The 26,230-nt window shown below is 42.0% G+C and overlaps 1 protein-coding gene across 2 annotated transcripts in view; it reads left to right on the forward strand.

Annotated features, from left to right (window-relative positions):
* Positions 1–17,832, forward strand: part of dlc1 (DLC1 Rho GTPase activating protein) — a 442,424-nt gene extending 424,592 nt beyond the window's left edge. For both annotated transcript variants that reach the window (XM_080187161.1, XM_080187170.1), the window contains 9 exons: positions 34–213; positions 3,252–3,411; positions 3,539–3,737; positions 5,665–5,878; positions 7,500–7,614; positions 9,010–9,231; positions 10,793–11,010; positions 12,480–12,656; positions 13,836–17,832. In XM_080187161.1, the coding sequence (XP_080043287.1) occupies positions 34–213; positions 3,252–3,411; positions 3,539–3,737; positions 5,665–5,878; positions 7,500–7,614; positions 9,010–9,231; positions 10,793–11,010; positions 12,480–12,656; positions 13,836–13,953 (1,603 nt within the window). In that variant the 3' untranslated portion in view covers positions 13,954–17,832. The remainder of the gene's footprint in view (positions 1–33; positions 214–3,251; positions 3,412–3,538; positions 3,738–5,664; positions 5,879–7,499; positions 7,615–9,009; positions 9,232–10,792; positions 11,011–12,479; positions 12,657–13,835) is intronic.
* The last annotated feature ends 8,398 nt before the right edge of the window (positions 17,833–26,230 follow it).

Here is a 26,230-nt window from a genome sequence, read left to right on the forward strand (position 1 = left end):
ATTGATGATTATTATTGTTGTTTAATTAAATAGGCGACAGCGATTACGATGGGGCAGTTTCCAGATCTCTCATCGGCCAAGTTTAAATTCGGCCTCACTGCAAATCAACAGCCAATCTGTGGCACAGATGAACCTGCTGCAGAAATTCTCTTTGCTTAAACTTACTGCCTTAATGGAGAAATACTCACCTTCTAACAAGCATGGATTTAACTGGTAGGTACTGAAAATGAAACAAAAATAAATGAATGATATATATGGACCTCTAGGTGATAATCTATTTGATAGTTATTAAGAACATAAGAACTAGGAGCAGGAGTAAGCCATCTGGCCCCTCGAGCCTGCTCCACCTTTCAATAAGATCATGGCTGATCTTTTAGCGGACTCAGCTCCACTTATCCGTCCATTCACCATAACCCTTAATTCCTTTATTGTTCAAAAATGTATTTATCCTTGCCTTACAAACATTCAATGAGATTGAATGAATGAGATTAAGTTAATCTCAATGAATGAGATTAAGTTGTGTTTAATGCGGGCTGGAGTTAAAGATCTTTTGTTTTAACACAGAAAACTGTTGGGAATTGGAACGATCTTGCACCAGATCATTTCATTTTGCCATGGAAGGATTGTTCAATGTGGCCTATCAGATTGTTAATCAGCCTGAGAATTCTTTCAATACTCCACATAATTCGGCAAACGGAAAGAGTTTAAATATGCGAAAATAAACAATTAATAGATTCACACAATGTTAAGCTGTAAAATCAATGCTCCTTCCATTCAGTTCAGAGGCACAACAGTGTATAAACACAACAGGGGGTCCTTTATTTTTGGATCAGGGCACTCTTTTAAAAAGGTGTCTTGATTGCAGTAGAGCCAGCCTTGCTGGCTCCATCAGGCCCTGCCCCACCATAGTGATGTGCAAATCACGCACCCCTGCTCTTGACGAAGTTTCAGAAGATCTGGAGTGAAATCCTGACTGTGTTTCTGGGGACAAACATGCCGGTTTTTCAGTCAGAACTTGACACTGTGCCATTTTTCTTGATAATTCCTCCGCCGGGACATGCTGCCCTTAATTTCACTTCCTTGCTGTGACCCCGCCCAGTGCTGTACATGACCCCTTTAGGAATAGGTATTTCCATCAATTTTTCTGCAGTGAATTACTTGGCCAGCTCTCCACGAACCATATCAAAAATGGTAACCTTGTTTCCAATTCCTTTAGAAATGATGGTGTATATTTTTCACAATGTTCCACAATACTCTCATTGTCTAGCCTATTCTAAGAAATGTTTATGACTACAAGAATGGTTCCATCCTTCCTCCTTCTCTAACAGTAGCACTTTGTATATGTAATAGAAAGATGCCCAGTGTGTTACTTTTTTAGTCCGCACATGTGATTCAGTGTTTCAAGTTGAGCACAGCAATACATCTTCAGTTCATCGGGTATTTTTTGTACATTAAAGAAATATGTGAAGTGCACAGATTGTAGATGTTTGGTTCTTCTCACTGGTGATGCTTGTCAAACTGTGTTTCCCACTAACAGCGCCTGAACTTTCACATCAATTTCATACTGTTGTAAATGATAGTGCACATTCTAGCTGCCTTGAGGCTTAATGGAATGGAGTTCTGGTTACACAAACCCCACATTGTCAGCTTAGCTGTTCAATCCAGGCCTACAAGAAGTGGCATCATTTAGTGAGGTGGAACACTAGGTTTCATTTTGCCTGGGATACAAATCAACCAGAGATCACTTTTGTTTTGTTGTTTTGCCCAGAGCTCAATGTTCTCATTGACAGTGGAACATGTCAGTAGTGTGGCCAACAGGCCCTGGTGCTTGTTTGATGTTTCAGATTTAGAAAAAAATCAGTATCAGATTGGATTACTGACAATTAGAAAATCAAAGCGGATATTGGTACTTCATAGAAGATGCCAAAGAGAATCTGATCCTGGCAATCGTATAATGAAAGGAAGGCATGTCAGGTCATTTCAAATAGTAAATGAAAAATTCCAATTAACTCTTAGTCTGCTGATAAATTCAGGGAAATTCTTGAAGCCCTGGGTTTAATTTAATGTTTATTTATAGTTTGTGTTCTAAGATGATGAACTAAATATTGATATACAGTAATAAAGTTACTCAACAGCAACTCTGCATTATTCACTCTAAACCATGTAGCCAGGTAGATTTTAACTATTGATAGGACAAGCAAGCAATGTGCATTAACCCTGTTATACATCCTGACCAATTTCCAGTGCTACTGTCCATTCTTCACTTCCACTGGCAGCTAAATTCTGCAACTTTACATCAAATAGAGACCATTAATATGACGCATCTGTGCTCAGCCTCAGCCTGTTCTTTTTGTCATTCCCTCTCTCAACCTGTTACCAAATTGTTCTTGACACGGCTGTAACTTGAAAATGAGAATGTCTTGCTGTTGACAAGTAAGCTTGTTGCCTGTTATCCCCTCATCCTGGTAGTACCCAAACTAAAGGTAGCTTATCAATAAGGACCACACTGGCTGACAGTACTCATAATTCTTGAGTGAGGGCAGTCCCAGGATTGATTGTGGTAGGTACCAGCAGTCTGTGCCAAGGCTCTCTGATGAATAACGTTCATGGTGCAATTTCAGGGTGTACCTAGTACTTGCAAAATCATGTTTAGTAAGGAGTCAACTTCTTAAATCAAGGCTAAACTATATGCTGATACTTCCGCTGTGGTGAAGAACCTTGTCTTCACTGAACCTTCCAGATGGCAGCATAGTTTCAATACAAAATTCATAGTTAGAACATAGAAAAACTACAGCACAAACAGGCCCTTCGGCCCACAAGTTGCACCAAACATGTCCCTACTCACTAGGCTTACCTATAACCATCAATCTTACTAAGTCCCATGTACTGATCCAGAAATCTCTTGAAAAACCCTATCGAATCCGCCTCCACCACCACTGCCAGCAGCCGATTCCACAGACCCACCACCCTCTGAGTGAAAAACTTACCACTGACATCTCCAGTTCTGCCCCATTTCATTAAGCTGGCAATGTCATAATCTAATGGTCAAACATCATTTACCACCCCCCGCCCCGACATTTCTTCCTTCCTCCTCTGAGGGTCTTCTAGCATTGCCCCAGGAGATCCTGTGAACTTAGTGTCAGCAGGTTGTTGCTTGTATAAATACAACTCTATTCAATCAGTCAAGCTCCATTGTAAGTGTGTGTGAGATGCATTCATATTCAATCTGATCCCTGTTCACTCTTTTCCAGGGCTGTGCCCAAGTTTATGAAGAGGATCAAGGTTCCAGACTACAAGGATCGGAACGTTTTTGGTGTTCCTCTGCTTGTGAATGTCCAGCGCTCAGGGCACCCTCTTCCTCAGAGTATTCAGCAGGCCATGCGCTACCTCCGCAACCAGTGTCTGGACCAGGTCAGTGCTTTACTGTAGAGATTGTGAAAAAGGAACACAATGGCATTTCATCATGATTCTGATGTTACTGTTGACCATTCTTTACGAATTTGTCTTAAAGTAACATTTTAATATTTTTAATGAACAGGTTGGGTTATTCCGAAAGTCTGGAGTTAAGTCTCGAATTCAAGCCTTACGGCAGATGAATGAAACTTGTGCAGAAAGCGTGAACTATGAAGGCCAGTCTGCATATGATGTAGCAGACATGCTTAAGCAATATTTCAGAGATCTGCCTGAGCCACTGATGACCAGTAAACTCTCAGAAACATTTCTACAAATCTATCAGTGTAAGTAATTGCAGAAGTTTCCAGATCTTAATACACTGGATTGTCTTTAGTTTTTGACTAGCGGCTTAAAGGAAATTTTAAACCAGGAGATATTAACATTACAGGAGCTCTGAAAACCCAAGAATGTTGCTTGTCCTTTACAAGGCCTTCAACATGAGGCCTGGGGGCAAGGTCATAGTTCAACAGCATGCACATTCTTTAGTACACGATGTATGTCCCCCCGCCTCTACCTGAGAGCCTGGACTTCTGAAGAGTAATTTGTTTGTGGTTTTGGATAATGGTTTTATGGCATTTCCCCTTGTAGAAAGAGGATCCTGTGAGTAACTGGCAGATGTCTCAATCTGGGGAATTCAAATCACCTTCTTTACGTTCTGGGATTCTTCGGTGGGATTTACGGGTATCCTTGACAGGGACATCTATATATAACTCTAGCCAGCCAAAGGTATTTAAATCATAGGATCTCCCACTGAGCTTGCAAACTTTGCCAGGGTCCAGTTGAAATCTGGGGCCGCTCTGTTAGGATTTGGTGTTTTCTTTGCAGAAGTGGAGAGACTGTGTTTCATTTTTGACACAATCATTTCCTGAGCAAGTGGTGAAATGATACATTTGAACGCAATTTATTTTCTCTTGCTTTGCACTTGTAAGCTGGCAGTTAACATTTATTCTGGTATTCCTGAAATTCATAAAAGTTACCACATCATAATTTGACAAGTTTTCTCTGAGAAGTGTGGGAATATGACCACTTTCTAAGATGTTCAGGGCGGCGTGATTTCATAAGCAATTCGTAGTTGTAAAGATCTTAAGAGGTCATTGTTTAAATGTCCCCATGCTTTCATTTCCTCTTCCTATGTAAATATTCTGAGGGTGTTCCATTTTGAACTGGTGCATACTTTGGAAATGAAAATGTGTATTTTGAGGAATCTTAACATTTTGTGATAATATATGTTTTGACGGTAAAGTACTACTCCCAGTATCAGGATACCATTAAAGTGTTCTGCCTGAAGTAGTGGGCATGTATTTTCAATTCAACTCCTAGCACAAGGAAAATAAAACAATCCTACATGTCCCATCAATCATTAGGAGCTTCAACACCCTTGGCCTTCTAACAAAAACATAAACTAATCGTGCATTTAAGAACTAAGAAGGAAGTTCTTTCATTCTGTTTGGGATAAACTAATGTGAGTTGAATTTGAGTTGAGTTTATTATGTGCTCTGTGTTGAAAGGGTATCGTAGCTTCCCAACAGTGAAAAAAAGGCATGAAAAATTAGCTAAATTATATCAAATGATAGAAATACTTTTTTAAAATTTTCTGCTCTAATGTTCCTTTCTAACCTCCTGAAGTCAAAAGCAGGAAAGTGGCTGACTTTTTTTTACTCCAACGTGTTCTGAATTGCCTGTACTATACTGTTGGTCTGACTGAGATCAGCTCATTTTGAAGGCCCGGAAATCAAAATGTTTTTCTACCTAAGCATCTATATTTTGCAAGATTTTTTTCTTTGGCTGTGATTAAAATGCAATATATATTCAAGTTGTTATTGCTAAAACAGAGACTTCCTAGTTGCTATGGTTCAGTCCCAAACTGGGCACTGTATTTACCAACTTAAACTGAATGTGGCTTGGCTGCAGCTTAACGAGAATGCATCGGTTCCCATTTTCATCACTTTCACCAGGCTTCCTTTTGGAATCTGTCAGTAACATGACTTAAGTCAGTAGCTTTGGACACCTTTGCACTCAAGCCTAGTAGTAAATGTGCACTGTGCAGCTGTCATTGCATCTCAGTGTTGGTTCATTTGCACATGGAGCCCTTGGAGATATTCCAAGCAGGGACTTCATAAAATGCAAGTTTTCTTTCTCTAACCATTGAAGCACCTTCAACTTTTTCTCCTTCAAGTCTGAAAAATAAATGAAAATTATTTTGTGCTGCAGATGTCCCAAAGGATCAACGCTTCCAGGCCATTCAGGCCGGCATCATGCTGCTGCCCGATGAGAATCGCGAGGCTCTGCAGACTCTCCTCTATTTCCTTAGTGATGTTACAGGCGTCGTGGAAGAAAACCAGATGACACCCACCAACCTGGCAGTGTGCCTGGCCCCTTCGCTCTTCCACCTCAATACTCTGAAGAGAGAAAACTCCTCTCCCAGGTACCGCTTCCTTCTGAAGCACAAAGGTTGTATGTAGTTTAAATTAAAAAAAACATCGGGCAGGACTTTCCAGCCCATCATGCCCAACCACTGGCCTCCTGAATTTCTCCGAGCCTGCTCTGATTTATCCACCTCCCCCCATCCTTTCTCTGGCAGCCCTGATCCTTCCTTCCTCCTCCTCCTCTCCTCTTCCCCCCCCCACCCCCGCTGGTTCCCAACCTGGTTGGCCAGCCCCAATTACTGTCCTCCCTCCCTCTGCCACTGATCCCTGTGCAGAGTGGCAGCAGGAACCCCACACCCATCTTCACCCCTACTGACCGCCTCCCCCCACCATAGGCCTGCTCCCTCTGGCCATTCCTCCTTGGCACTGCCTGATGCCCAGTGGGCAGTGCCAAGGTGCCTCTTAGGTAATGCTGGTTTATTCCTTGGGCAGTGCCAGGAGGCCAGGCTGACACTGCCAGACTGGCACTGCCCAAGGTGCACCTTCCCTTATTCCCAACCTCCGGGGGGGACCACAGTGGCTTATCATCCCTCCAGCCAGAATAGCCGCCTGTTCCCCACTTTTGGGAGCAATAGTAAACCCCACTGGGTTGCGGAGGCGCTAGTGGGCCCAGAGATCTCAGTCTTGGGCCTTCGAATAGGTGCAAATCCTGATTTCAATATTGAATTCAGCTCCGTGCTGGAAATCAGCTAAAAAACTTTTCCCTGGAGATGCACGGGGGCCATGGCACCCAACAGGGAGCCCGTGAAATGTCTCCAGGCAAATTGAGCTGCTGGAGCAACACAGCGGGCTGGGAGAATCGCACCCCCCCCCCTGATTTTTATTTAAAAAGTGATAAATTGGATGGCTTAATTCAAAGTAAAAATCGTGAGAGATATAAAATTGGCCGGCAAGACTAATTATAAACACAGCTGCACATTTGCGTGGGGAGAACAGTAATATATGGACACTATATACAGATGCACAAGGACATCAGTAACACAAATTCACATATGCAAGGGGAAGATCAGTAATCCTTGCAGCGGAATTGTGGAAGAGTTGTAGAAAACCCCTTTGTTTTCCAATTCACCATCAAGAAGGAGGAAAATTCCATTACGTAACCACCAGGAAGCAGTTGTCAGACTCCCTAACTAAAACAGTGCCAGTACGAGAGTGCTGTTTTTATGATCTCCTTCCTAATTGTTTGTTATGTGGAACTATTGTGTAAAGCTGTCATCTGTGGGTGAGTAAAACTAATAAGGACCTGTTCCAAGTTGACATTTTAAGTACTGTCCCCGTGCTGCATCACTGCCTCAAAGACCTGTATTAAAATAAAGCTTTGACCTTGTCACGCTGTCTACTGGCTAATTTAAAGACAAGTCACATTCAGCACGGCTCCTAAAGCAGAGACAAATTGCTGCCCGCTTACTGGAGTGAAAGGATTTTTACTCCTATGCAAGTTTAAGTGTGCCCCATAAATTGCTTGCTTATCGTTGATCCTTGTGCAGGTTTTAGAAGGTTTGCTGCTGTTTAATGATCCTTTTGTAAAACTCGGTAAATATCTGTGCTGGCACCTAAGTGTCTGCACTATTGTCCTTACTCATTTATGTATTAATGAGGCCTTATTTCTTTTTAATCCAGAGTGATACAGAGGAAACAAAGCTTAGGCAAACCTGACCAAAAGGACCTGAATGAGAACTTGGCTGCTACCCAAGGTCTGGCCCACATGATCGCTGAGTGCAAGAAACTTTTCAAGGTGTGCTTTGATAGTGATTGTTCATTTTTATTTTGGACCCAGCAATAGTTGAGGGTGGGATTTTCCAGCCCTTCCTACCAGTAGGAAGTTCATGCCCCCCCCCTCCCCCGGCACGCATGTGTTTCCTGGTAGAGGGACAGGTTAGCCACGCAAAGCGTCATGGACGACAGGACTGGAAGATTCCACTGACAGCCAATGATGAGCTGCCAATGTTGAGCCGTCTCCACTGCCAGAAGACATACTGCGGAGGGGCTGGACAATCCCACCCTTGGTCAATTGTGAAAATATATCTGTTGAAGAGTTAGGTCTTGTTCTATCTCCGCAGATACTATCAGAACTATCAGACCTGCTGAAATTTTCCAGTATTTTCTATTTCTCTTTCAAAACATGACGTTAGATTTTGTTGTTCACTATGTTCTCTACACAGCAGAGTGGGGATGTGGACAACAGCCTGTTGAGTCTGGCTTCACCTATATAAGCTACTGATGGGCTTCCTTTAATAGATAGATAGAAATGGGCGTTCAGCTGCAACGGGTGGAATCCCATTGCAGGACAAGCCATTCTGACCCTCTGGCTACCCTAACAGAGAGGGACACCCCCAAAAGTTGGCATTTGGAGCAAGGACTAGGAGCATCCCAGAAATTTCCATAAATAAAAGGACTTTTAAATATTTTACCCGTGCCCAACCACCATGACATTCCAACAGCAGTCTTAAACGTCTGCCAATCCCCATGAACTCAGATACAGGCCTCCCCTCTCCCCAATACCAAACAAGGCTATACCAATCTCTCCAAAACTCCCTTTAGACTGTGATAAATACCACTTCTAAGTTAAGGGCATATGCAGGAATTAACATTTCTGAGTAATTTGTATGTAAGTGTTGGAGAGTTGGTGTTTAATCATTTATTTTAACTCTTGGACACAGTGCTGGTGCACAGAGGCAGACCTTATGCCCAGTCCACCTCGCACTCATCCTGGGGTCACGTGGCCTGACTCCCAGAGAACCTCACCATTCCCGAACAAACATTGCAACTTCCAGATTCTGTGCTCCAAACCTAGGAGCAGATCCTCAGGCCCAAATTGATAGCGTAACTGCACTCTTAAAGGAAGCAGGAGTAACATGCCTGTTTTAATTGATATGTTGCTTTTACATTGGCAGCATTTAATTTGGATTCCAGAAGCTAAATCCAGCTTCCTTATCCTGACGGCAGATTTCTAGACTCCGGTGTTTAATGTTTGCTAATGTGAGGCTGCAACCAGGACAAGGGAGCCAGACTAATCAGTGTGAACTGATCATAGATGCTGAACATCCAGTACGAAGCTAAACAGCAATAATATAAACGCAGCAACATTTGCTGACACCGTTATAAGTGTGGCTATATTGTTATACCTTAGATTCCAGAGGAAATGATGAGCCATTGCCGTAACTCCTACATGGAACAGGATTTGCAGCCAGTCAGCTTGGAGGAGCTGGGCAAAACCAGTCAGGGAGAATCTTCAGACTTCCGCGCTCACCTGCAGAACTGCATCGATGCTCTACTGAAAGAGGCCAAAGACAAGTTTAAAGGCTGGGTCAACTGTTCAACATCAGAATCAGCAGAGCTAGCCTACAAAAAGGTGTTTATTATTGTTTGAAGTGGAATGCTCCAATAGACTGCAATAGCAATAGACCTTTATGTATGTATGTGTGTGAAAGCAGAGAGTACAGGCAATGTAAATGAATATTTGAAGTGAATTAGCCATTTTCACCAAGGAGTGGAAGATAGCTGTGGAATTCTACAGGGAACATCCTGATGACTATGCCAGGATTGCACTTTCAGCCTCCTAATACTGACCCTCACTGGCATTCAAACTCCATGGGCCCAATTTTAATCCATGTCAACCCCATTCACTTGCACAGAACTAAAATCTGGCTCACTGACAGTCACCAATTGCATATGACAGGCAGATCCAACTACTACTTGGGCCCATCTTTCTCATTTGGTTGCCAGCAGGAACTTAAGCCAAATTTCTGCACAGACAAAGATGATCTCTGTCTTTGAGAAGATGGCGCTGGGGATTCAAGCCTGAAAGTCCTGTACCTGAATCCAGTCCCCACCATTTTCACAGCCAGTGCTGGGGATGGATCAAATTTTGAACATCGCTAGCTTACGGAGGCAGCTGCACAGGTTAAAGCACCTATCAGTTCACAGTTTGATTGATAGCCCCAAGTACTTATAATCTCTTTGACATGACGTTATGAACACAAATGCCTGTTCTTTATTCCTTCATGGGATGTGGTCATTGCTGGCATGGCAAGGCCAGCAATTGCCCTGAAACTGAGTGGCATGTTAGGCCACTGCAGAAGGCAGTTAAAAGTCGACCATATCGCTGTCGGTCTGGAGTTGCATGTAGGCCAGACCGGGTAAGGATGGCAGATTTCCTTCCCCCTAGGGCATTAGTGAACCAGATGGGTTTTTACAACAATTAATGATAGTTTCATGGTCACTAGCTTTTAATTCCAGAATTTAAATTCCATCAGCTGCCATGGTTTGGGTCTCTGGTTTACTACTCCAGTGACATTACCACTAGGCCACCATATCGCCAGAGGAATTAAAAGGGATTAATCCAGTGAATAGATTTTTATCAATGAGAGTTTTATATAAATAGTGAATTCACCAATAGATACTTAAGGCTTTCATTTAATCTGAGTATGGGCTCTGAGGTCTGTGCATGGTGGATACTAGGTGAGTTAACATACATGGTGTAAGGGCATACGATGATGGGTGGGGCATGGGTTGACATGAGTTGGCACTAAGTTAGCATGGGGCTATAAAGAGCCATGGGGTATGAGTGGAGGGTGTAGGTTGGCATGGAGGATATGAAGTGCAGTTCACCCAACCCAGCTTTGTACCTGGCAGCTTCTATGGCTTACTCTGGAGGTAGCTGGTACCACTCCCATAATGGAGGGGGAATTCAAATCTCTAGGGCAGTTTTTCAGGAGTCACTAGAGCCCAGAATTCTCCCAACCCTGATGCAAGAACAGAGATTCAGGCCTTATTCTTCTTCCAAATTTCAGAGAATGTGTGTCATTTTTCAGCCATTTTTATGCAATTGCATCACAAAGTAATCACCTGTGTTGGCTGCTTCTTTGAGGAATGAAACGATTTAAAGGGTAATTTTTTTTTGTTTTTACTAGGTTTGTGATGGACCACCTCTAAAATTGTGGAAGGCTTGTATTGAGATTCCTGTTGCACCAGAGGATGTTCTGTGGCGGATACTACGGGACCGTCATCTCTGGGATGATGACCTTCTGAGTTCAAAGGTCATTGAAAGTTTGAATAGTCAAATGGATATCTATCATTACGTGCAAAGCAGTATGGCCCCACACCCGACCAGAGATTATGTACTCCTAAGGTAAACATTTTAAAATTCTTTTTAAGTATTTTCTGCAGGATAAAGAAAAGACTTTAGATTAGCTAACATTGTTGCAAATGCCCATACAAAGCAGGAAGATGTCTTATTTTGGTCCTGGTGTATATAGTTAGCTAGTCTCAGTTCAGCAGCAGTTGGAGTACCACAATTAGACACCATTTCTCTGGGCAAAATAATAGGAAAGCAACCTATGGTTTTCACTACAGTGATGTCTTTCAGGAATGCCTATGTGTGACCATTAGGCAAAATCAGCTACGATATTCCACACAGTTGAAAATCTGTCATGGCTCACACGTGGGTCTTTTTGTTGATTATTGGTGAGGTGCTATGCTCCTATATGAAGCTGTTCTTTCAGGAAGGAAGGGAAAGTAGGAAAATCATTTGTGGATCAGTGCAGCGCTATGGCAGAAAGTTGTTGCACTCGCTCGGGAGTCTCTGACAAACAGAGGACTGCCTTACGCATGTCACTCATTCGAATCAGGTTTGAGGTTGATGTAACTTCAGTATGAGATTGAAAGGCTTGGTGAAATACCACAGATGGCTGTTTTTGTGAGGATTAAAGAGACTGACCTATTTTTTTTTTATATACATTCATGGGATATGGCGTCGTTGGCTGGCCAGCTTTTATCACCCATCCCTAGTTGCCCTTGGTTGGAAGAATTGAAATGGGATTTTATGCTGGCAGGTTTCTGACAGTTTGGCTCCCACCAGATTCACTGCACTCACCAGGGGCAGATTGGGAGCATTTCACCCAGCTTTTTATGCATCTTCATAGCTGGGTCTTCCTGTCCCAGTTGCAGCAATGATCCCTCAGTATAGCCATCCACAAAGAGCAATGGCAAAGAGGAGCATTGGAGAAGACACACATCCCTTGTTACAACACCAGCACAGTATTCAGGTTGTTTTTTAAAAGAATTTTAATGTAGTTTGTGAGTGGGTGAGTGTGTGGGCTGGGTGTTTTATCGAAATGGGTGGTCAGGTCAGTGGTGGATGGGCATTCGGATCTAGAGGAGATTGGTTGTCGAGTCAGTGGAGTGAGTAGACAGGTTGGGAGTGTAGGGGGTAGGTGGTTTGGGTGTTATTCACTAATTTGCACTAGAAATTAACCCATACGACAACACTGCTGTAAGTATTCATGCATCTAGCCAAAGTGTCCAACCCTGAGCTCAGTGTCAGAGGTGTTCTTGGAGTGATCTGGGCAGCTCAAATCAGTCCATTGGAAATTTAAATTTCCCAGACAATTACCATGCATGTGTACTGTCAGGACTTCCAATGGATCCTAAAGCACAACAGCGGTGGTCATCTCCACATCCACATTTGCCACTGTGGACATTGGAAGATCCTGAATTTATAATTCTATCGAAATACATTTCTCTTGAATATTTGATTTTTACCTTGTACTTCTTCTGTTTAAGAATCTACATTTCTAACATGTTGATTTTCTTTTTCAGGACTTGGAGGACCAACTTGCCCAAGGGAAGCTGTGCATTAGTAGCGACCTCAGTGGAGCACAATGAGACACCGGTGGTTGGAGGAGTACGAGCTAATGCTCTAACTTCACGATATCTAATAGAACCTTGTGGCTCAGGAAAATCCAAACTCACCTACCTGTGTAGAATAGACACAAGGTATTGGCATGCGTCTTTTTCACAGTATTAGTTATTAATATGTACTATACTGTATTTCTGACCAGTGCTGTATGAACGCTTTAGACAATCACACCAAACCTTGCTGTCCACTTCTTTTAAACACACATGATTAAAGCTGATTCCCTCTTACATTAAAATGCAACAAGGAATTAAGTGTGATTTAGCTAAATATTCATGCAGCTACCATATTGGCAAGAAAACACGCTGCTATATGAATGCAAAAATGATAAGACACACTGTGCAAAATGTATATTATTTAAATGTTTTTAACTTTCAAAATTTATTTTATCATACATTGAAGAGAAAATTTTGATCCAAGCATTTAGGCATTTTTACAGGCACAATTTTCAATGAACCCTAGCATGGTTTAATTAAACCCACAATCCATTAGAAGTACCATTGTGTCTATTGCTTATGGTGGCACCAAGAAAAAACAAGGAAGTCTTATATAGTGGTAGCATTCCTACCTCTGAGCCAAAAGCTCTGGATTCGAGTCCAACAGCAGGACTTGTTGGCCACGGAAGGGCATTCATGATTCGGTTCAATGGGTTGATAATCTGCTTGGGAATCTCGTCACTACTTCTCCAATTCATCCCCAAAGGGAAAAACAGTACGGATGTGACGATACACTTTAAAAAAAAGTAAACTGAAGAAATCCATTCTGAGATACAATAACATACTCACACAACCCAACAAATTTTGCTTCCATGCAAGTTCTAGTGCAAAGCTGCATTTTGATCTTTCCTAATGGACGCTACTCAGAACAAAACCAGAACAAAACTCTGGCCTGCGGCATTCAGCTGTGCAAGCAGTATCATTTTTGTAGTGATGTGACTGCAATGGGGAGGGCAGATGGGAACCATTATGGAACTGGGCCTCCATAAAGCCTCGCAAGTGTAATCTCATTTATATAATTATCCTGTAATCTGAATGGGAACTGCCGTAAGCTACAAAGATAGGGCCCCAGAACTGTCTTCTAACTTTGTTTATTTATTAGTGTCACAAGTAGGCTTACATTAACACTACAATTAAGTTGCTGTGAAAATCTTCGCCTGTATAGTCAGCACAATATATATTTTAAAAAATCAAACATGTTAGTTTAATTTTTCAATCAGCATAAAAAAATCTGATATAACATTTTTCTGTCCATTCTTTCAGGGGGCGGATGCCAGAATGGTACAATAAAGCATTTGGACACTTGTGCGCAGCAGAAATTGGTAGAATACGAGACTCTTTTAATACTCCTGGCTCTGACAGTCAAGAAAGCAAGCATTAGGACACTGCTTCATTGAGACAGCATATTAACTCTGAAGCACAGCGCTTCAAAGAGCAACTGTATGTACTTCGAAGGAAACTGTGGTGGACCCAAATGAACGCTTTTATAATGGAGGCCTGCATGTTCAGACCTACTAAATGAATTTTTATTTTTAATAAAGTTCCTAATTATGACTGTAGCAACATACTTTTAAAAAGCTGCTTAATTCTTACATGAGGGCTGTCATATAGGCCTTTACTGGAATACTGGGACGGGACTAGTGGCTCTTTGATAAAGGTGAGGTGCAAAAATGTATTGTACTTGCTTGTTTAGGGGCCACAATTGCTTCTATGAAGCATCAAGCAATTTGTATAATATAAATCATGCATATGTAAAAGAATAACCTGGTGTGTTCACGTCATTTGCTATTTTTTTATATTTCATTCTATATCTTCATAGTTTATGAACTATTGCTATACTTTTTGGAATTCTGCATTTCAGTTGTGTTTGTTTGGTTCAGCTTAGCATGGTGCATCTAGAGGAGTGCGTGCTTGTGATTGTGTTTCTAAGGAGCTGAAATGTGAGAGATTGGGTGAGGGACGGTGTCTGGTACACTGCTTGCTCGGACGGCACTGGCGTGGCAGAATGATATCCATCAATTGATGAGTTTCCAGTACAGTTAAACCTGTCAATATAGTATTTATGTAAAAGGTGATGGAGACCACTTTAGGGCCAATTTTTACCAACAGGATTTGGATTTTCCCTCTTGGTGGATGGACTCTTTAACATTTCTACCAAAACACAGTCCATCTTCCAGAGATTAGAAGAGGGTTTGGTTGGAATGATTGATGATCCCTCTAAATGTTCCTTGAAAATATAACTGGACTCCCAACTACATTTTCAAAATAAAAGGATTGGGGGTTTTGTTGATGAACAAACCCAAACCCTTTGTATTTCTCACTGGGTGAGGGCCTTCAGAGGTCCTCAAAGTTTGCAGGGATAAAAAAAAATTTCAAAAGTGATACTTAATACTACAGAACATTAATACATGCAGCCACACTCAATAATCAATGTGGCCTTTGCTCTATCTAAGGCAGGGAAGAACATTGCAAGACTGCTGCTGTTGCAAAGGTGTTGTGTCTTTTAAAAGCGATGTCAAAAACTGCTACAAAACAGAAAATTTTGGAGAAAGTGAAAGGGGACATAGTCCTGCTGATTTTTTTATAGCAAACCTATTAAGTATTGTGGCAATGTTAGCTTCTTTTTTTATGTGTTGTCAGGCAACTTGCACGACTCATCTGAAAATAGATTAAAATGTATCCTTCCTCTATCTCCCACTCAAGATTTGTCTGGATGGTACTTTCCTGTCTGTATTCTAATAGATCAGATTTTACTGGAAAACCACTTGACTTTGAAAATCACAGGAAGCAATAGTCTAGCTAAAGTGTGGAAATGCATCTGTCACCATCAGCAGTTGAGCCCCACAAACACTCATGGGTTCGGGGGAGAGTCCTTCGTTATCATGATAGTGGGTGTCTATACTGTTAGTGGCGCATCTGAAGCACATGTAATTGGCATCAGACCAAAGGTGGAATGCTCCAGGGTATAGGCAGCCCTAATTGAGAGGAACTGCTTTTAAATCGAGTGAGGTAACTAAGTGGTTGTTGTACTGAACCAGCAATCCTGAGGTCATAGCAACCCTAAGATCATGGGTAAAATTTTATGATCCCCTGCTATTAGGTTTGAAGGTGGGGAGGAGGTTTGTACAATGCAGGGCATTGCCTGCCACCTCCCCATCCACCAACCAGTAGCCACTTAAGGGCCTCAGTCCACCCCACCAGGGGTGGCCTATACTTGGTGCGTTGCTCAGCAGCTTTTACTGGGCAAGATAGTGACAGGCTTGATTGGGAGAGGGGATCTCCTTTAAGCTTCCCTTGTGCCCATCAGAGGCACACTTTCACAAGGTCATAACCTCCATTTAATGGCCCCCCTCTCCTTAGCAGTGATCACAACTTAAACACAGCACTGCTGAAAAATTGGGATCGGAGGTTTTACCCCCTAGCCAATTAACATTCCATCAAGGATTAAGTGGCTGCAGGATAACGGGTATCAATGGGGTACATTCCCCGTTGACTCTTTCGGTGATTGGGCAAGAAACTTTGCCATCAGAAAAATCCTGGGCCATGAATTCAAATATCTACACGTCACGTTATAAAAATTGAGTTTAATAAATCTAATAATATTCAGGGTAGCAAAATGACCCATGAAACCTACTGATTGAGGTAGAAAACCAACTGGTTCACCATTGACCTTTAGGGAAGCAAACTTGCCATCTGTTGTGGGTCAGCTTACATTTGCTTCCAAATCCCAAACCTACATGTTGGGCACAAAATGCACAATGGACATCCCTTATTCAAGAACTCAGTAACTACCATCGCAACACAATTGGGATTGAGTAATAAATGCAACCTTTCAGCACTGCCACATTGCCCCTGTCCTGAAAGGAAATAGATTAATCTGCCAATTGTTTTGCAGTCCAGGGAAATATTCAGATCTGAATTTCCAGGTAGGCCCCACAACCACCAGTAGTTAAACTGCTGAGCCCGGTCTGACCTACATCAACTATATACCATATCTCAAAGAAGGCTAGAGCACATGAGCTTCAACATTTGGAATCCCCATTTACAATGATGTCCTGGCAAAGGGGCAAGCAAAAGTTCCATTCCCCACATGGCCATCTCAATCATTTCGGCAAAAATATGGACCCCGTACACTGGCAAAGTTCTGCCAACAGTACAGTGGCAAATCTGTCCATGTGTTAATTCAGCAGATTAATATTTTACTCTATTCATCACAATTACAGTGTAAGATCAATGTAGTTTTTCATGGGTTCAGAGCTATGGTATTTCACAAAACAAATTCTTCAAAATTGCCCATGAACTTGCAGTGTAAATCGCAAGTCAATAGGGGCAAAGTTGTGGCTATATCACATGTCAAACCTCTAAATAACACATAATGTTCTTATCACGTGTGCTTATTGAGTGTAGACTATGTTTCATAATAGAACCAAACATTCCTCAATTCTCATCTAACATTCACTAGTATATGGTATCGGATAATATTTGTAATAGTGTGCATCAGAAGGTCTCCAATTTTTGTTTGTGAAATAGTTCTGACATGTTAAAAATAATTTCCAGTGTTTTCTTTCACTTCTCTTTTTGTTTTAATTTTTTATTTGTCATCCTCACATGCCAATTCTTAAGATTTTATTAACAGTTGTGCTAAGATGTTGCCAAGTGGTCCTCTCACAGAAGGTGGTCTTTCGTACAGGTTTTACTGTAACATATACTGTTTGTATGAGGCTTTAAATGGAATGTAGTTACTAGTTAATACAGAACTGCCATTGGGAACTCAATGAACCTTCTTAATATCTGGGTGCTGGAGCCCTTAATGAGCAGAAATTAAAAGAAGGATTTATCTAATAATGTTAAAAATATTTACCATTCAGTGTTATGTAAAGAGCTTTTAGTGAAATTTGTGGCAATAAGAACAATTTTATCAGTAATTATTTCAGTGTTATCCCTTCACTTTAAAACGCTTACCATTCTGTGTGTCTATAGAGTTCAATTGGTATTTGTAGAATTTGATGTCACTGTATATACCATTGTATTGTAAACGTGTATACATGTCTAGCTGCATACTGCCAAACAGGGATAACATATGTTATTAATTATTTAAATATTCATGTATTTATACCTCAATTATACTTATTTTGTACCTTTTTTTAAAATTGTAAATATTTTACTCTCTAAATGCTAAGACATAAAGAATCAAGAAAGTGTTTATATCTTTGTATGTCTGTACAGTTATAACCATAAAGTGCACTATTAAATGTGTTAAACAAGTATAATCATCCTGTTTCTGGACATTGTTCTTTGTATGTTACAACAGACGAATCCAAAGGTTACAGAGATAAATCAGGGAAGTGGGATTAGGTACACTCATAGGTCAGGTCGCCGCTCTTTCAGAGAGCCAATGGTGAGTCGATGGGTTGAGTGGCCTTCTTCTGCACTGTAAGGATTCTGAAACCCAAGTCCGTGGGAGATAGCCTGACAATCTGTCTTCAATCTGATCTTGGTATTTGTTGGCCTGTCCTGTTGACTTCTGTTAGAATGGAATTTAGAAAAGATTTAGTGCTGTTGCTAAAGTAATATATTAGTATCAAATCGGAGAAACAAGATTTCAAAGAAATGATAGTTTAGGGTTATTGCAAGTTAACGGGAACTCTGATTTTAGCTTTGTATGCACACTGCAAGGCATCCTGTGATGCACGTACAAAGATTGAAACGTTGAACACTGGAATACTCAAGGATGAGGCCAATGCTATTCAGAGAACAATGCCCATTTATATTTCCACTCCTTTAAGGAACTGCAAGAACAACCACCGTTATATTCCAACTACCTCTTTGTTACTAGTATCAAGAGTGATGCAGAGACAAATTCTTATTGTTCTCTGGAGGAACAGACTGACATGATGGGCCCAATAGCCTCCTTCTGTGCTGTAACCATTCTCTGAACTCTCTGTATGCATGCTTTTAGGTTTGCACACAGCTCTACTCACCACCTTCTGTAGGGATTGTTCCTTGAAGTGCCAGATGCTTCAATGGCCCGACAGCAATACTAACAGAGTTTTAACTTCTGGGAGGGTCACCCAAGCCCCAGGCAAGTCAAAAAGTAGGAGCCAGACTAAAGATAACCCAGCAATGGTCCTAGTATACATTGAGAGTTCAGTTAACAGCAATGTCTTTAGTTAGACAAACAACACACAAGTCTACAATATAAACTTATAACTGGAGGATTGTGATCTGCTGGATGTAAGACATAATACTCTTAACTGCAATCAAATATTATGCTCTGAACAGACAGCAGTGAAAGACATGGATTGCCTCATGTACCTGTGCCACAAAGCACAAGAGTTCAATCTACCTACTCACTGGCAGTAAATTATCAATATTAATAGAGAAAGCTGAGGCACTACACTTTTCGGCAGAATTAATACAATATTAAAATAATCAGGTAGAAATGGAATATGCTCATTTTTGGTGATGTGGGAGAGAAAGGGAGGAAAGCCTGTACCTGAATAGTAACGTTCAAGGCATTTCCTATTTGGGTCTCAACGTTATTAATATCAAGCTGTGGCAGCACAAACAACCAATGAAAAGCAAAGATTGGACCAATGTACCATTAGAAAAGTGGAGGGAGCAATGGAGGGTGAGTTTATAAAGAAAGATTGGAGGCACCAATTTACAAATATGCCCCAAAATGTCAAAGTTTGAGAGTGGCCAAAATTTGAAGGCAGTGAGGTCAATTTTCACTCCAATGAATTGATGGGCAGCAACTGCCATAAAATGAGGATGATAGTCTTAATGCTTCATTACCATTGATGAAGAGGTTGACAACATTACCAAAATACCTATCATTAGGTCCCTAAGCTTTTGTCAGGTGATGGCCCCACCATGGCCACCATGCATAGTTGCTGACCATTGAGTGACGACAGCTCAAAAAATTCTGGTGGACAACCTCTCAGTACTCTTGATATTAGTGTTTTTCAAATTTTTTTCACTGCGCATGCACAGTTCAGAGCTCTGATCGTTTCAGGCACGATAAGTCCCACCCATAGCACAATTCAGACCCGCAATTTTTTTTCAAACTAAGTGCGTATAGGAGTGCCTGAGAACAAATTTCCAAGTCAGACTTGAATTCCACCCAGATTCAGCACTTAGAATGAATATGGCAAAATTGGGCCCAGTGTGTCTTCAAAAACTCAGCCTTTCTCTTGTATGAGATTAAGTGGGAGTTCAGCTGTTTTTAAAATGTCGATACAAACGTGATGGGTGAAAGGGCCTCCTCTGCACTGGATGATTCCATGATTCTTTTAGATCGCCACATTGTCCATTTTTTCACTGGAAATTGAGGGCTTAAAAATAAGTCAAGGAGAGAAACAGTAGATAGAATTTTCCCAAAATCTGAGAGAGTGTCAAGTTCAGACTCAAAACTGATGTTTATTTCTCCAGATGCACTGCCAAGTTTTTGCTCCAGATTTTCTGGCCTTCAGTGCACAGAGCCTGATAGAGCCGGCAAAATTGGCTCCACAGGGATCGAAGCCCCATCTTCACAGGGTGCCCTGCTCAATGCTGGAATAAATGCCACAGACAGACATCAAGCAGGTGGACCCCCCCAACAAACATCGGGACGGGTGGCCCCACTGCGGAAGCATCAGTGCCAAACCCAGGCACTACCACATTGGCATTACCAGGGGACTACCTGGGCATGTCTCCCACCCCCTGCAGCTGTGCACCACCAGCATGGTCATCACAACTGGTTTTCATTTTTGATAATCAGGAGTGATTTGTGCCGGTGTGATGTCACACTGGTTGGATGGGACGATACATTGAGAGCAATAGTAGCAATGTTAAGCCCTATAATGAGTTTCAAACTCATTATAAAATATGTTAATTAAACTCATGCCCTTCCTGGGTGTAAACCTGATCATGTCATTGGAAGAGAAAGATGAAGACGCCAAACTAAAATCTTGTTGGTGCGAATCCTGTTTTTGGGTCTCTTGCAAGATTTAATGACCATTACAGGGTTTGTGCTCATGACTAGCATGGTGGTGAGATCATAAGACCTAGGAGCAGGGTTGGCCATCTGGCCCCTCAAGTCTGTTCCGCCATTCAATAAGATCATGGCCGATTTGTTTGTGGACTCAGCTCTACTAACCCATCCGCTCACCATAACCCTTAATTCCTTTACTGTTCACAAAGTTATCTATCCTTGTCTTAAAAATATTCGATGAGGTGGCCTCAACTGCTTCACTGGGCAGGCAATTCCACAGATTCATAACCCTTTGTGTGAAGAAGTTTCTCCTCAAGTCAGCCCTAAATCTGTTTCTCCTCATTTTGAGGCTATGCCCCATAGTTCTAGATTCACTGCCAGTGGAAACAATTTCACTGCTTCTATCTTTTCTAGCCCCTTCATAATCTTATATGTTTCTATAAGATCTCCCTTATTCTTCTGAATTCCAATGAATATAGTTCCAGTCTACTCAGTCTCTCCTTATGAGCCAACCCTCGCAACTCCAGAATCAACCTAGTGATGATGGCCAATCAATTTAATATAAATAAACAAGTTGTTATGGTAAAAATTGAGTGTGTTCGTTATAATTTCCCAAAGATGGTGATTGAGCAATTGTTCCTTTGGGCTGGTAAATTGCAAATGACGCTCCAATATTTAAGAGGGAGAGATAGAACCCGAGTAACCACAGACCTGTCAGTTTTATATTAGATGTGGGAGAATTAATACGATTCATCATCAGAGACAAATCAACAGAATGTTTGGGCAAGTATGGGCTGAACAGTTAGGAAAGGTTTATGAATGATAAGTCATATCTGACTAACACAGTGAATGTTTGTGGAGATGGCTGGCATAGTGGTTTGGGATACTACTGGATATCCATACGGTCTTACAAAAAGGAGTTGGCAAAGCCCCATACAAGAGGTTAGTGGTGAAAGGAGGAAGTTCACTGAATTGTGGCAACCCCATGATGTGGGTCATTGTGGTTATTGGTTAGAAAACAAAGAGTAGAGATAAAGGGAATGTTCTTATCGAGGGGATGTGACAAGTGATTCTGCAGGGATCTCAGTGTTCACCATATATAATTCATGACTTAGGTGTGGAATAAATAGTTATATATCCAAGTTTCTAGATGTCACTTAGTTAAAAGACATATTGGCCCAGATCCTTCAGTTAGTGATGGATCAAATGTGCCTTACACTGACTTCAACTTAAACTGTCCACACACTATTTTACACTGGAGATTTTGCACCTTCCATTCTTGTCCCAGCAGGAAGGCAGCAATGAACAGAGTCAGGAGGTTATGTGGCAAGGGCAGTATAGTGGCACAGTGGTTAGCAGTGCTGCTGCACAGCACCAGGGATTTGTGTTCAATTCCTGGTTTGGGTCACTGTCTGTGTGGAGTCTGCACATTCTCCCCATGTCTGCATGGGTTTCCTCCTGATACTCTGGTTTCCTCCCACAGTCTGAAAGATGTGCTGGTTAAGTGCACAGGCCTTGCTAAATTCTCCCTCAGTGTATCCAAACAGAGTGTGGCGACTAGGGGATTTTCACAGTAACTTCATTGCAATGCTGATGTAAATCTACTTGTGACTAATAAATACATAAACTTTAAATATAATCCCAACAAAGCCACATCTCCTTTCTCTGCCATGAACTGACTTACATTTTCCAATGGAACTGTTGGGGTTATTGGGCATACATCACAATAGTGATTTTCAATTTATACCTATTTTCAGCACTTTAATTTCCTGCTTTACTGAGTGTATTGACTACTGTTTGTTTATCTGTTTAATGTTCAATAAACTGATCTAGCAGTTTAAAGCCTTAAAGCATTTAGTCTTTTGCCTATCAAAGGGAAGGAAATCAAGTGGTGGCACAGGGTGTATTCTAGTAAGGTGCAGTATGTGACAAAGGTTCTCTCAACCAGGGTCTCTCTATATTTCATAGAATTACAGAATTCCTGCAATGCAGAAGGAGGCCATTCAGCCCGTCATGTCTGCACTGACTCTTTGACAGAGGATCTTACCTGAGTTCATTCCCTACCCCATCTCTATAACACTACATTTTATCCCACTAATCTACACATCTTGGGACACTAAGAGGCAACTTAGCACGGCCAATCTGCCTGATCTGCACATCGTTGGACTGTAGGAAAAAACTGGAGCACCTGGAAGAAACCCACGCAGGCATGTGGTGAATGTGCAAACTCCAAACAGACAATCACCCAAGGCTGCAATCAAACCCAGGTTCCTGGTGCTCTGGGCAGCAGTGCTAACCAATTGTTACACCATGCTGCCCCATATCTGGATACTTGGTAGTAAAGGCACATTCAGGCCAGTGGATACAAGGTACCCCAAAAAGACTAGCTCGTGACACTAAATCCAAAAAAACTATCTTGTCTGATAAATAACTCACAATCATTTTTGCATTCTTTAAACATCTCTGTAGCATTCTAAGCATACGTAGTCATAAGTTCACTGCAGTGAGAGTTAGCTGGCAAGTCCCAGAATGACCACTAGATGACAGCATTAACACAATGAAGCAAATTCTACACAAATGAATATTTCCACCAGATAAGTGTCATAGATCTTGATTTTGTGCAACAGAACAAAAGGAGTAATAGTGAATTAGCAGCGTCTTTTAGATCTCACCCAATTTCTACTTCCATCGCTTTCACTGGATTGGCACCTTGACTGGGTGGAGAGGCTCGAGCATTCTGTCAATCCCATGAGTGATGCTGCCCAAATCTTAAACTCCAGGCAGGGTCACTCTGAGGGGAAGGTCGGAAGGGAGCAATCAGGTAAAGCACAATCCAAAACAAGTCCTCAATGGCAGGCAGATCAGCAGAAGATACTCATATGGTATCAACAGCTGCGATGATGGATGAAGGCTGCAACAATAAGGAGATCCCCAGTTGACGAGGTCACCTTGCCGCTGGAACTGGACCAATCTTCTGCCAAGGACTGTATGGCTGCTGCTGTGCAATGTCATTCCCATGTTTAAAGATGTTCTACACCAGGCATCTACCTAGAGGATATCAACACATTCCCCATGTGGACAAGCCCCGTGGTGTTGGGAGAGGTGATGGGAACAGTACCGTGAGATTTGGAAGCCCCTAGCACATAGGTAGTGGAGTTTGATTCAGTCATCTCACTCTTGGAATAGAAACAGGAGAGTGTTTTGGCAGCTTTCTTCACGACTGAGCAACCCTACTCAGGTCCCCTAAAAATAATATGTTCCATCTGCATCCTGGCTACAAACAGCATCCAGCGGGCTCATCTTCCTGTGGGCAGAAAATCAAAGTTAAACTCAATTTCAGAACTTGGAACATACGAACCCTCATAGATAACGTACAGAACAACCGAGCGGAACAGAGAACTGCCCTTGTTGCCCGTGAACTCAAGCACTTCAGTGGTAACATTGCTGTCCTGCAGGAGACCCAGAGGGCAGGCAAAGGACACCTGAGGGAAGATGGCAGTGGCTACAACTTCTTCTGGAGAGGAAAGCCCAAAGATTTGACCAGGATGCATGGAATTGGATTCACCATCAAAAACAAACTCGTCAACCAACTCTTGGAGCATCAGCGTCAACGAGCGTCTCTTGCCCCTCAGTCTGCAACTTGCCAAGGACCAACAAGCAACAATCATGAATGCCTACACCCAAACCCTTGATGCCAAAAATGAGTCCAAAGAAGGCTGGATATCAGACTGTCCAACATCCCAAAGGAAAATAAGATTATCCTCCTCGGGGACATCAATGCCAGGGTTAGAAAGGACTCCCAATTTTGGAAAAGACCAATCAAAAAGGAATGAGTTGGGAATTGCAACTCCAATGAAGTTCTCCTGCTCACCAATGTGCGGAACGCTACCTTGTCTCATCACCAACCCAACACATTGTCCCTCCAAAATGACAAGTTCAAGAATTCCTGGAGACATCCACAATCAAAGAACTGGCACATGATGGATTACTTCATTGTCCAATCCTAAGGCCACAAAGATGCCTTCATACCGAAGTGATAACCAGGGTAGAGGATTGTTGGATAGACCACCAGCTCACCCTCTCTTCTATGTCCATCAAGCAGATGCGGAAGATGAAGAAACAGCAAAAAAAAATCAACATTGAGCAACTTCATAGGCCAAGCATGCTAGCAAACTTCCAACAATGTCTTCACCATAATCTCCAAAGCTCTCTCTTGTGTACATCATGATTGTCTCTTTAAGATAGTGTGGCAGAAGTGAGTTACCTGACTTGAGGGACCAATGGGAACTGAGAGTGAGTGATCATACCAGTGGCTGGAGTCCTAAGGCAGCCATGTCGTAAGCTTACATGCTGAGGCTGTACTCAAGGCAGCCTTAGTGTTGCAAACTCTCTATATCATTGTTTTCCTTTATCAATAATGAAGTCTAAAGCCCCTCTTGACAACTTCATTGTAATGGTGTGGAGGAAAACCGAAAGAGGTGAAGACAACTATATTCTCAAGCTGTGAAGATATCATCAGGTACAAGACCAAGAAACGCCAAGACTGCTTTGATGAGAATGGTCCCATCAGCCAAGACCTCATCTACAAGAAGAGGAAAGCTCTTTGCAACTGCCAAAATAATATCACCAGAAGGCAAGGAGGAGAGCTCATCAAACACGAAAGGCAAAAGCACAAAGAAGAACTAGGGAAATGAAGAACCAATGGTGGACTGAAAAAGCTAAGGAACTGCAACTCCTTGCCAACAAGCACAACACCTGGGGCCAAAAAAGTGCCACCAAAGCAATAAATGGACCCAACATCCTCGGCCTCAAACTGGTGCAGAGTAAGGACAGAATCCTTTTGAAAGACAGAGAAAATATCTGTCGCTGACTGGATATAGCTTGATACAAAATGGTCAAGCACAGAAAGGCCTGATGGAAAATGTGGCTAACTTCAGAATGAAGAGGCTTTAACTCCAGGCTTATGAGTATCATAGAATCCCTATAGTGTATAAGGGTGCCAATTCGGTCCATCAAGTCTGCGCCGACTCTCTAATAGGCCCTATCCCCATAATCCCACATATTTATCCCGCTAATCACCCTAATCCACACATCCTGGGACACTAAGGGACAACTTAGCATGGCCAATCAAACTAACCTACAGATCTTTGGACTGTGGGAGAAAACTGAAGCATTCGGAATCTCAAAGACACAGGGAGAACGTGCAAACTCCATACAGACAACCATTCAAGGCTGGAATTGAACCCAGGTCCCTGGTGCTGTGAAGCAGCAGTCTAACTTATGTACCACCATGCTGCGTCGAGAGTGTGACTTGCAATCACTCATGTATGAGTGAGTATGTGATCTGCAACAAGAAGACATGACCTGTGTTTACTTGCAACAAATGTCTTTGATTTTACGATAGGCAATATAAAGTCAGCAGGATGTTGGATAATAAATGCCTTTGAGGGAGAAGCTGACTGTGATGAATTAGCAGGATGGAAAACAACACCTATCCCTGATAACAAACCCATCCTAATTGATCAAATGGACAGGAGCCAGATACAAAACAGAGCCAGAAGACTGATTTTGAGTTAACTAAGATAATCAAGGACAGCTGACCCTAAGGTCAGGCAGCCTGCAATAAACTAATTTGAATGGTACACCAATGGTCAGTGCCTATGTGTGGAAATGTATGTTTTCA

Source organism: Carcharhinus amblyrhynchos, chromosome 1, assembly GCF_965287045.1.
Source record: "Carcharhinus amblyrhynchos chromosome 1, sCarAmb.v2.hapA, whole genome shotgun sequence".
Taxonomy (NCBI): domain Eukaryota; kingdom Metazoa; phylum Chordata; class Chondrichthyes; order Carcharhiniformes; family Carcharhinidae; genus Carcharhinus; species Carcharhinus amblyrhynchos.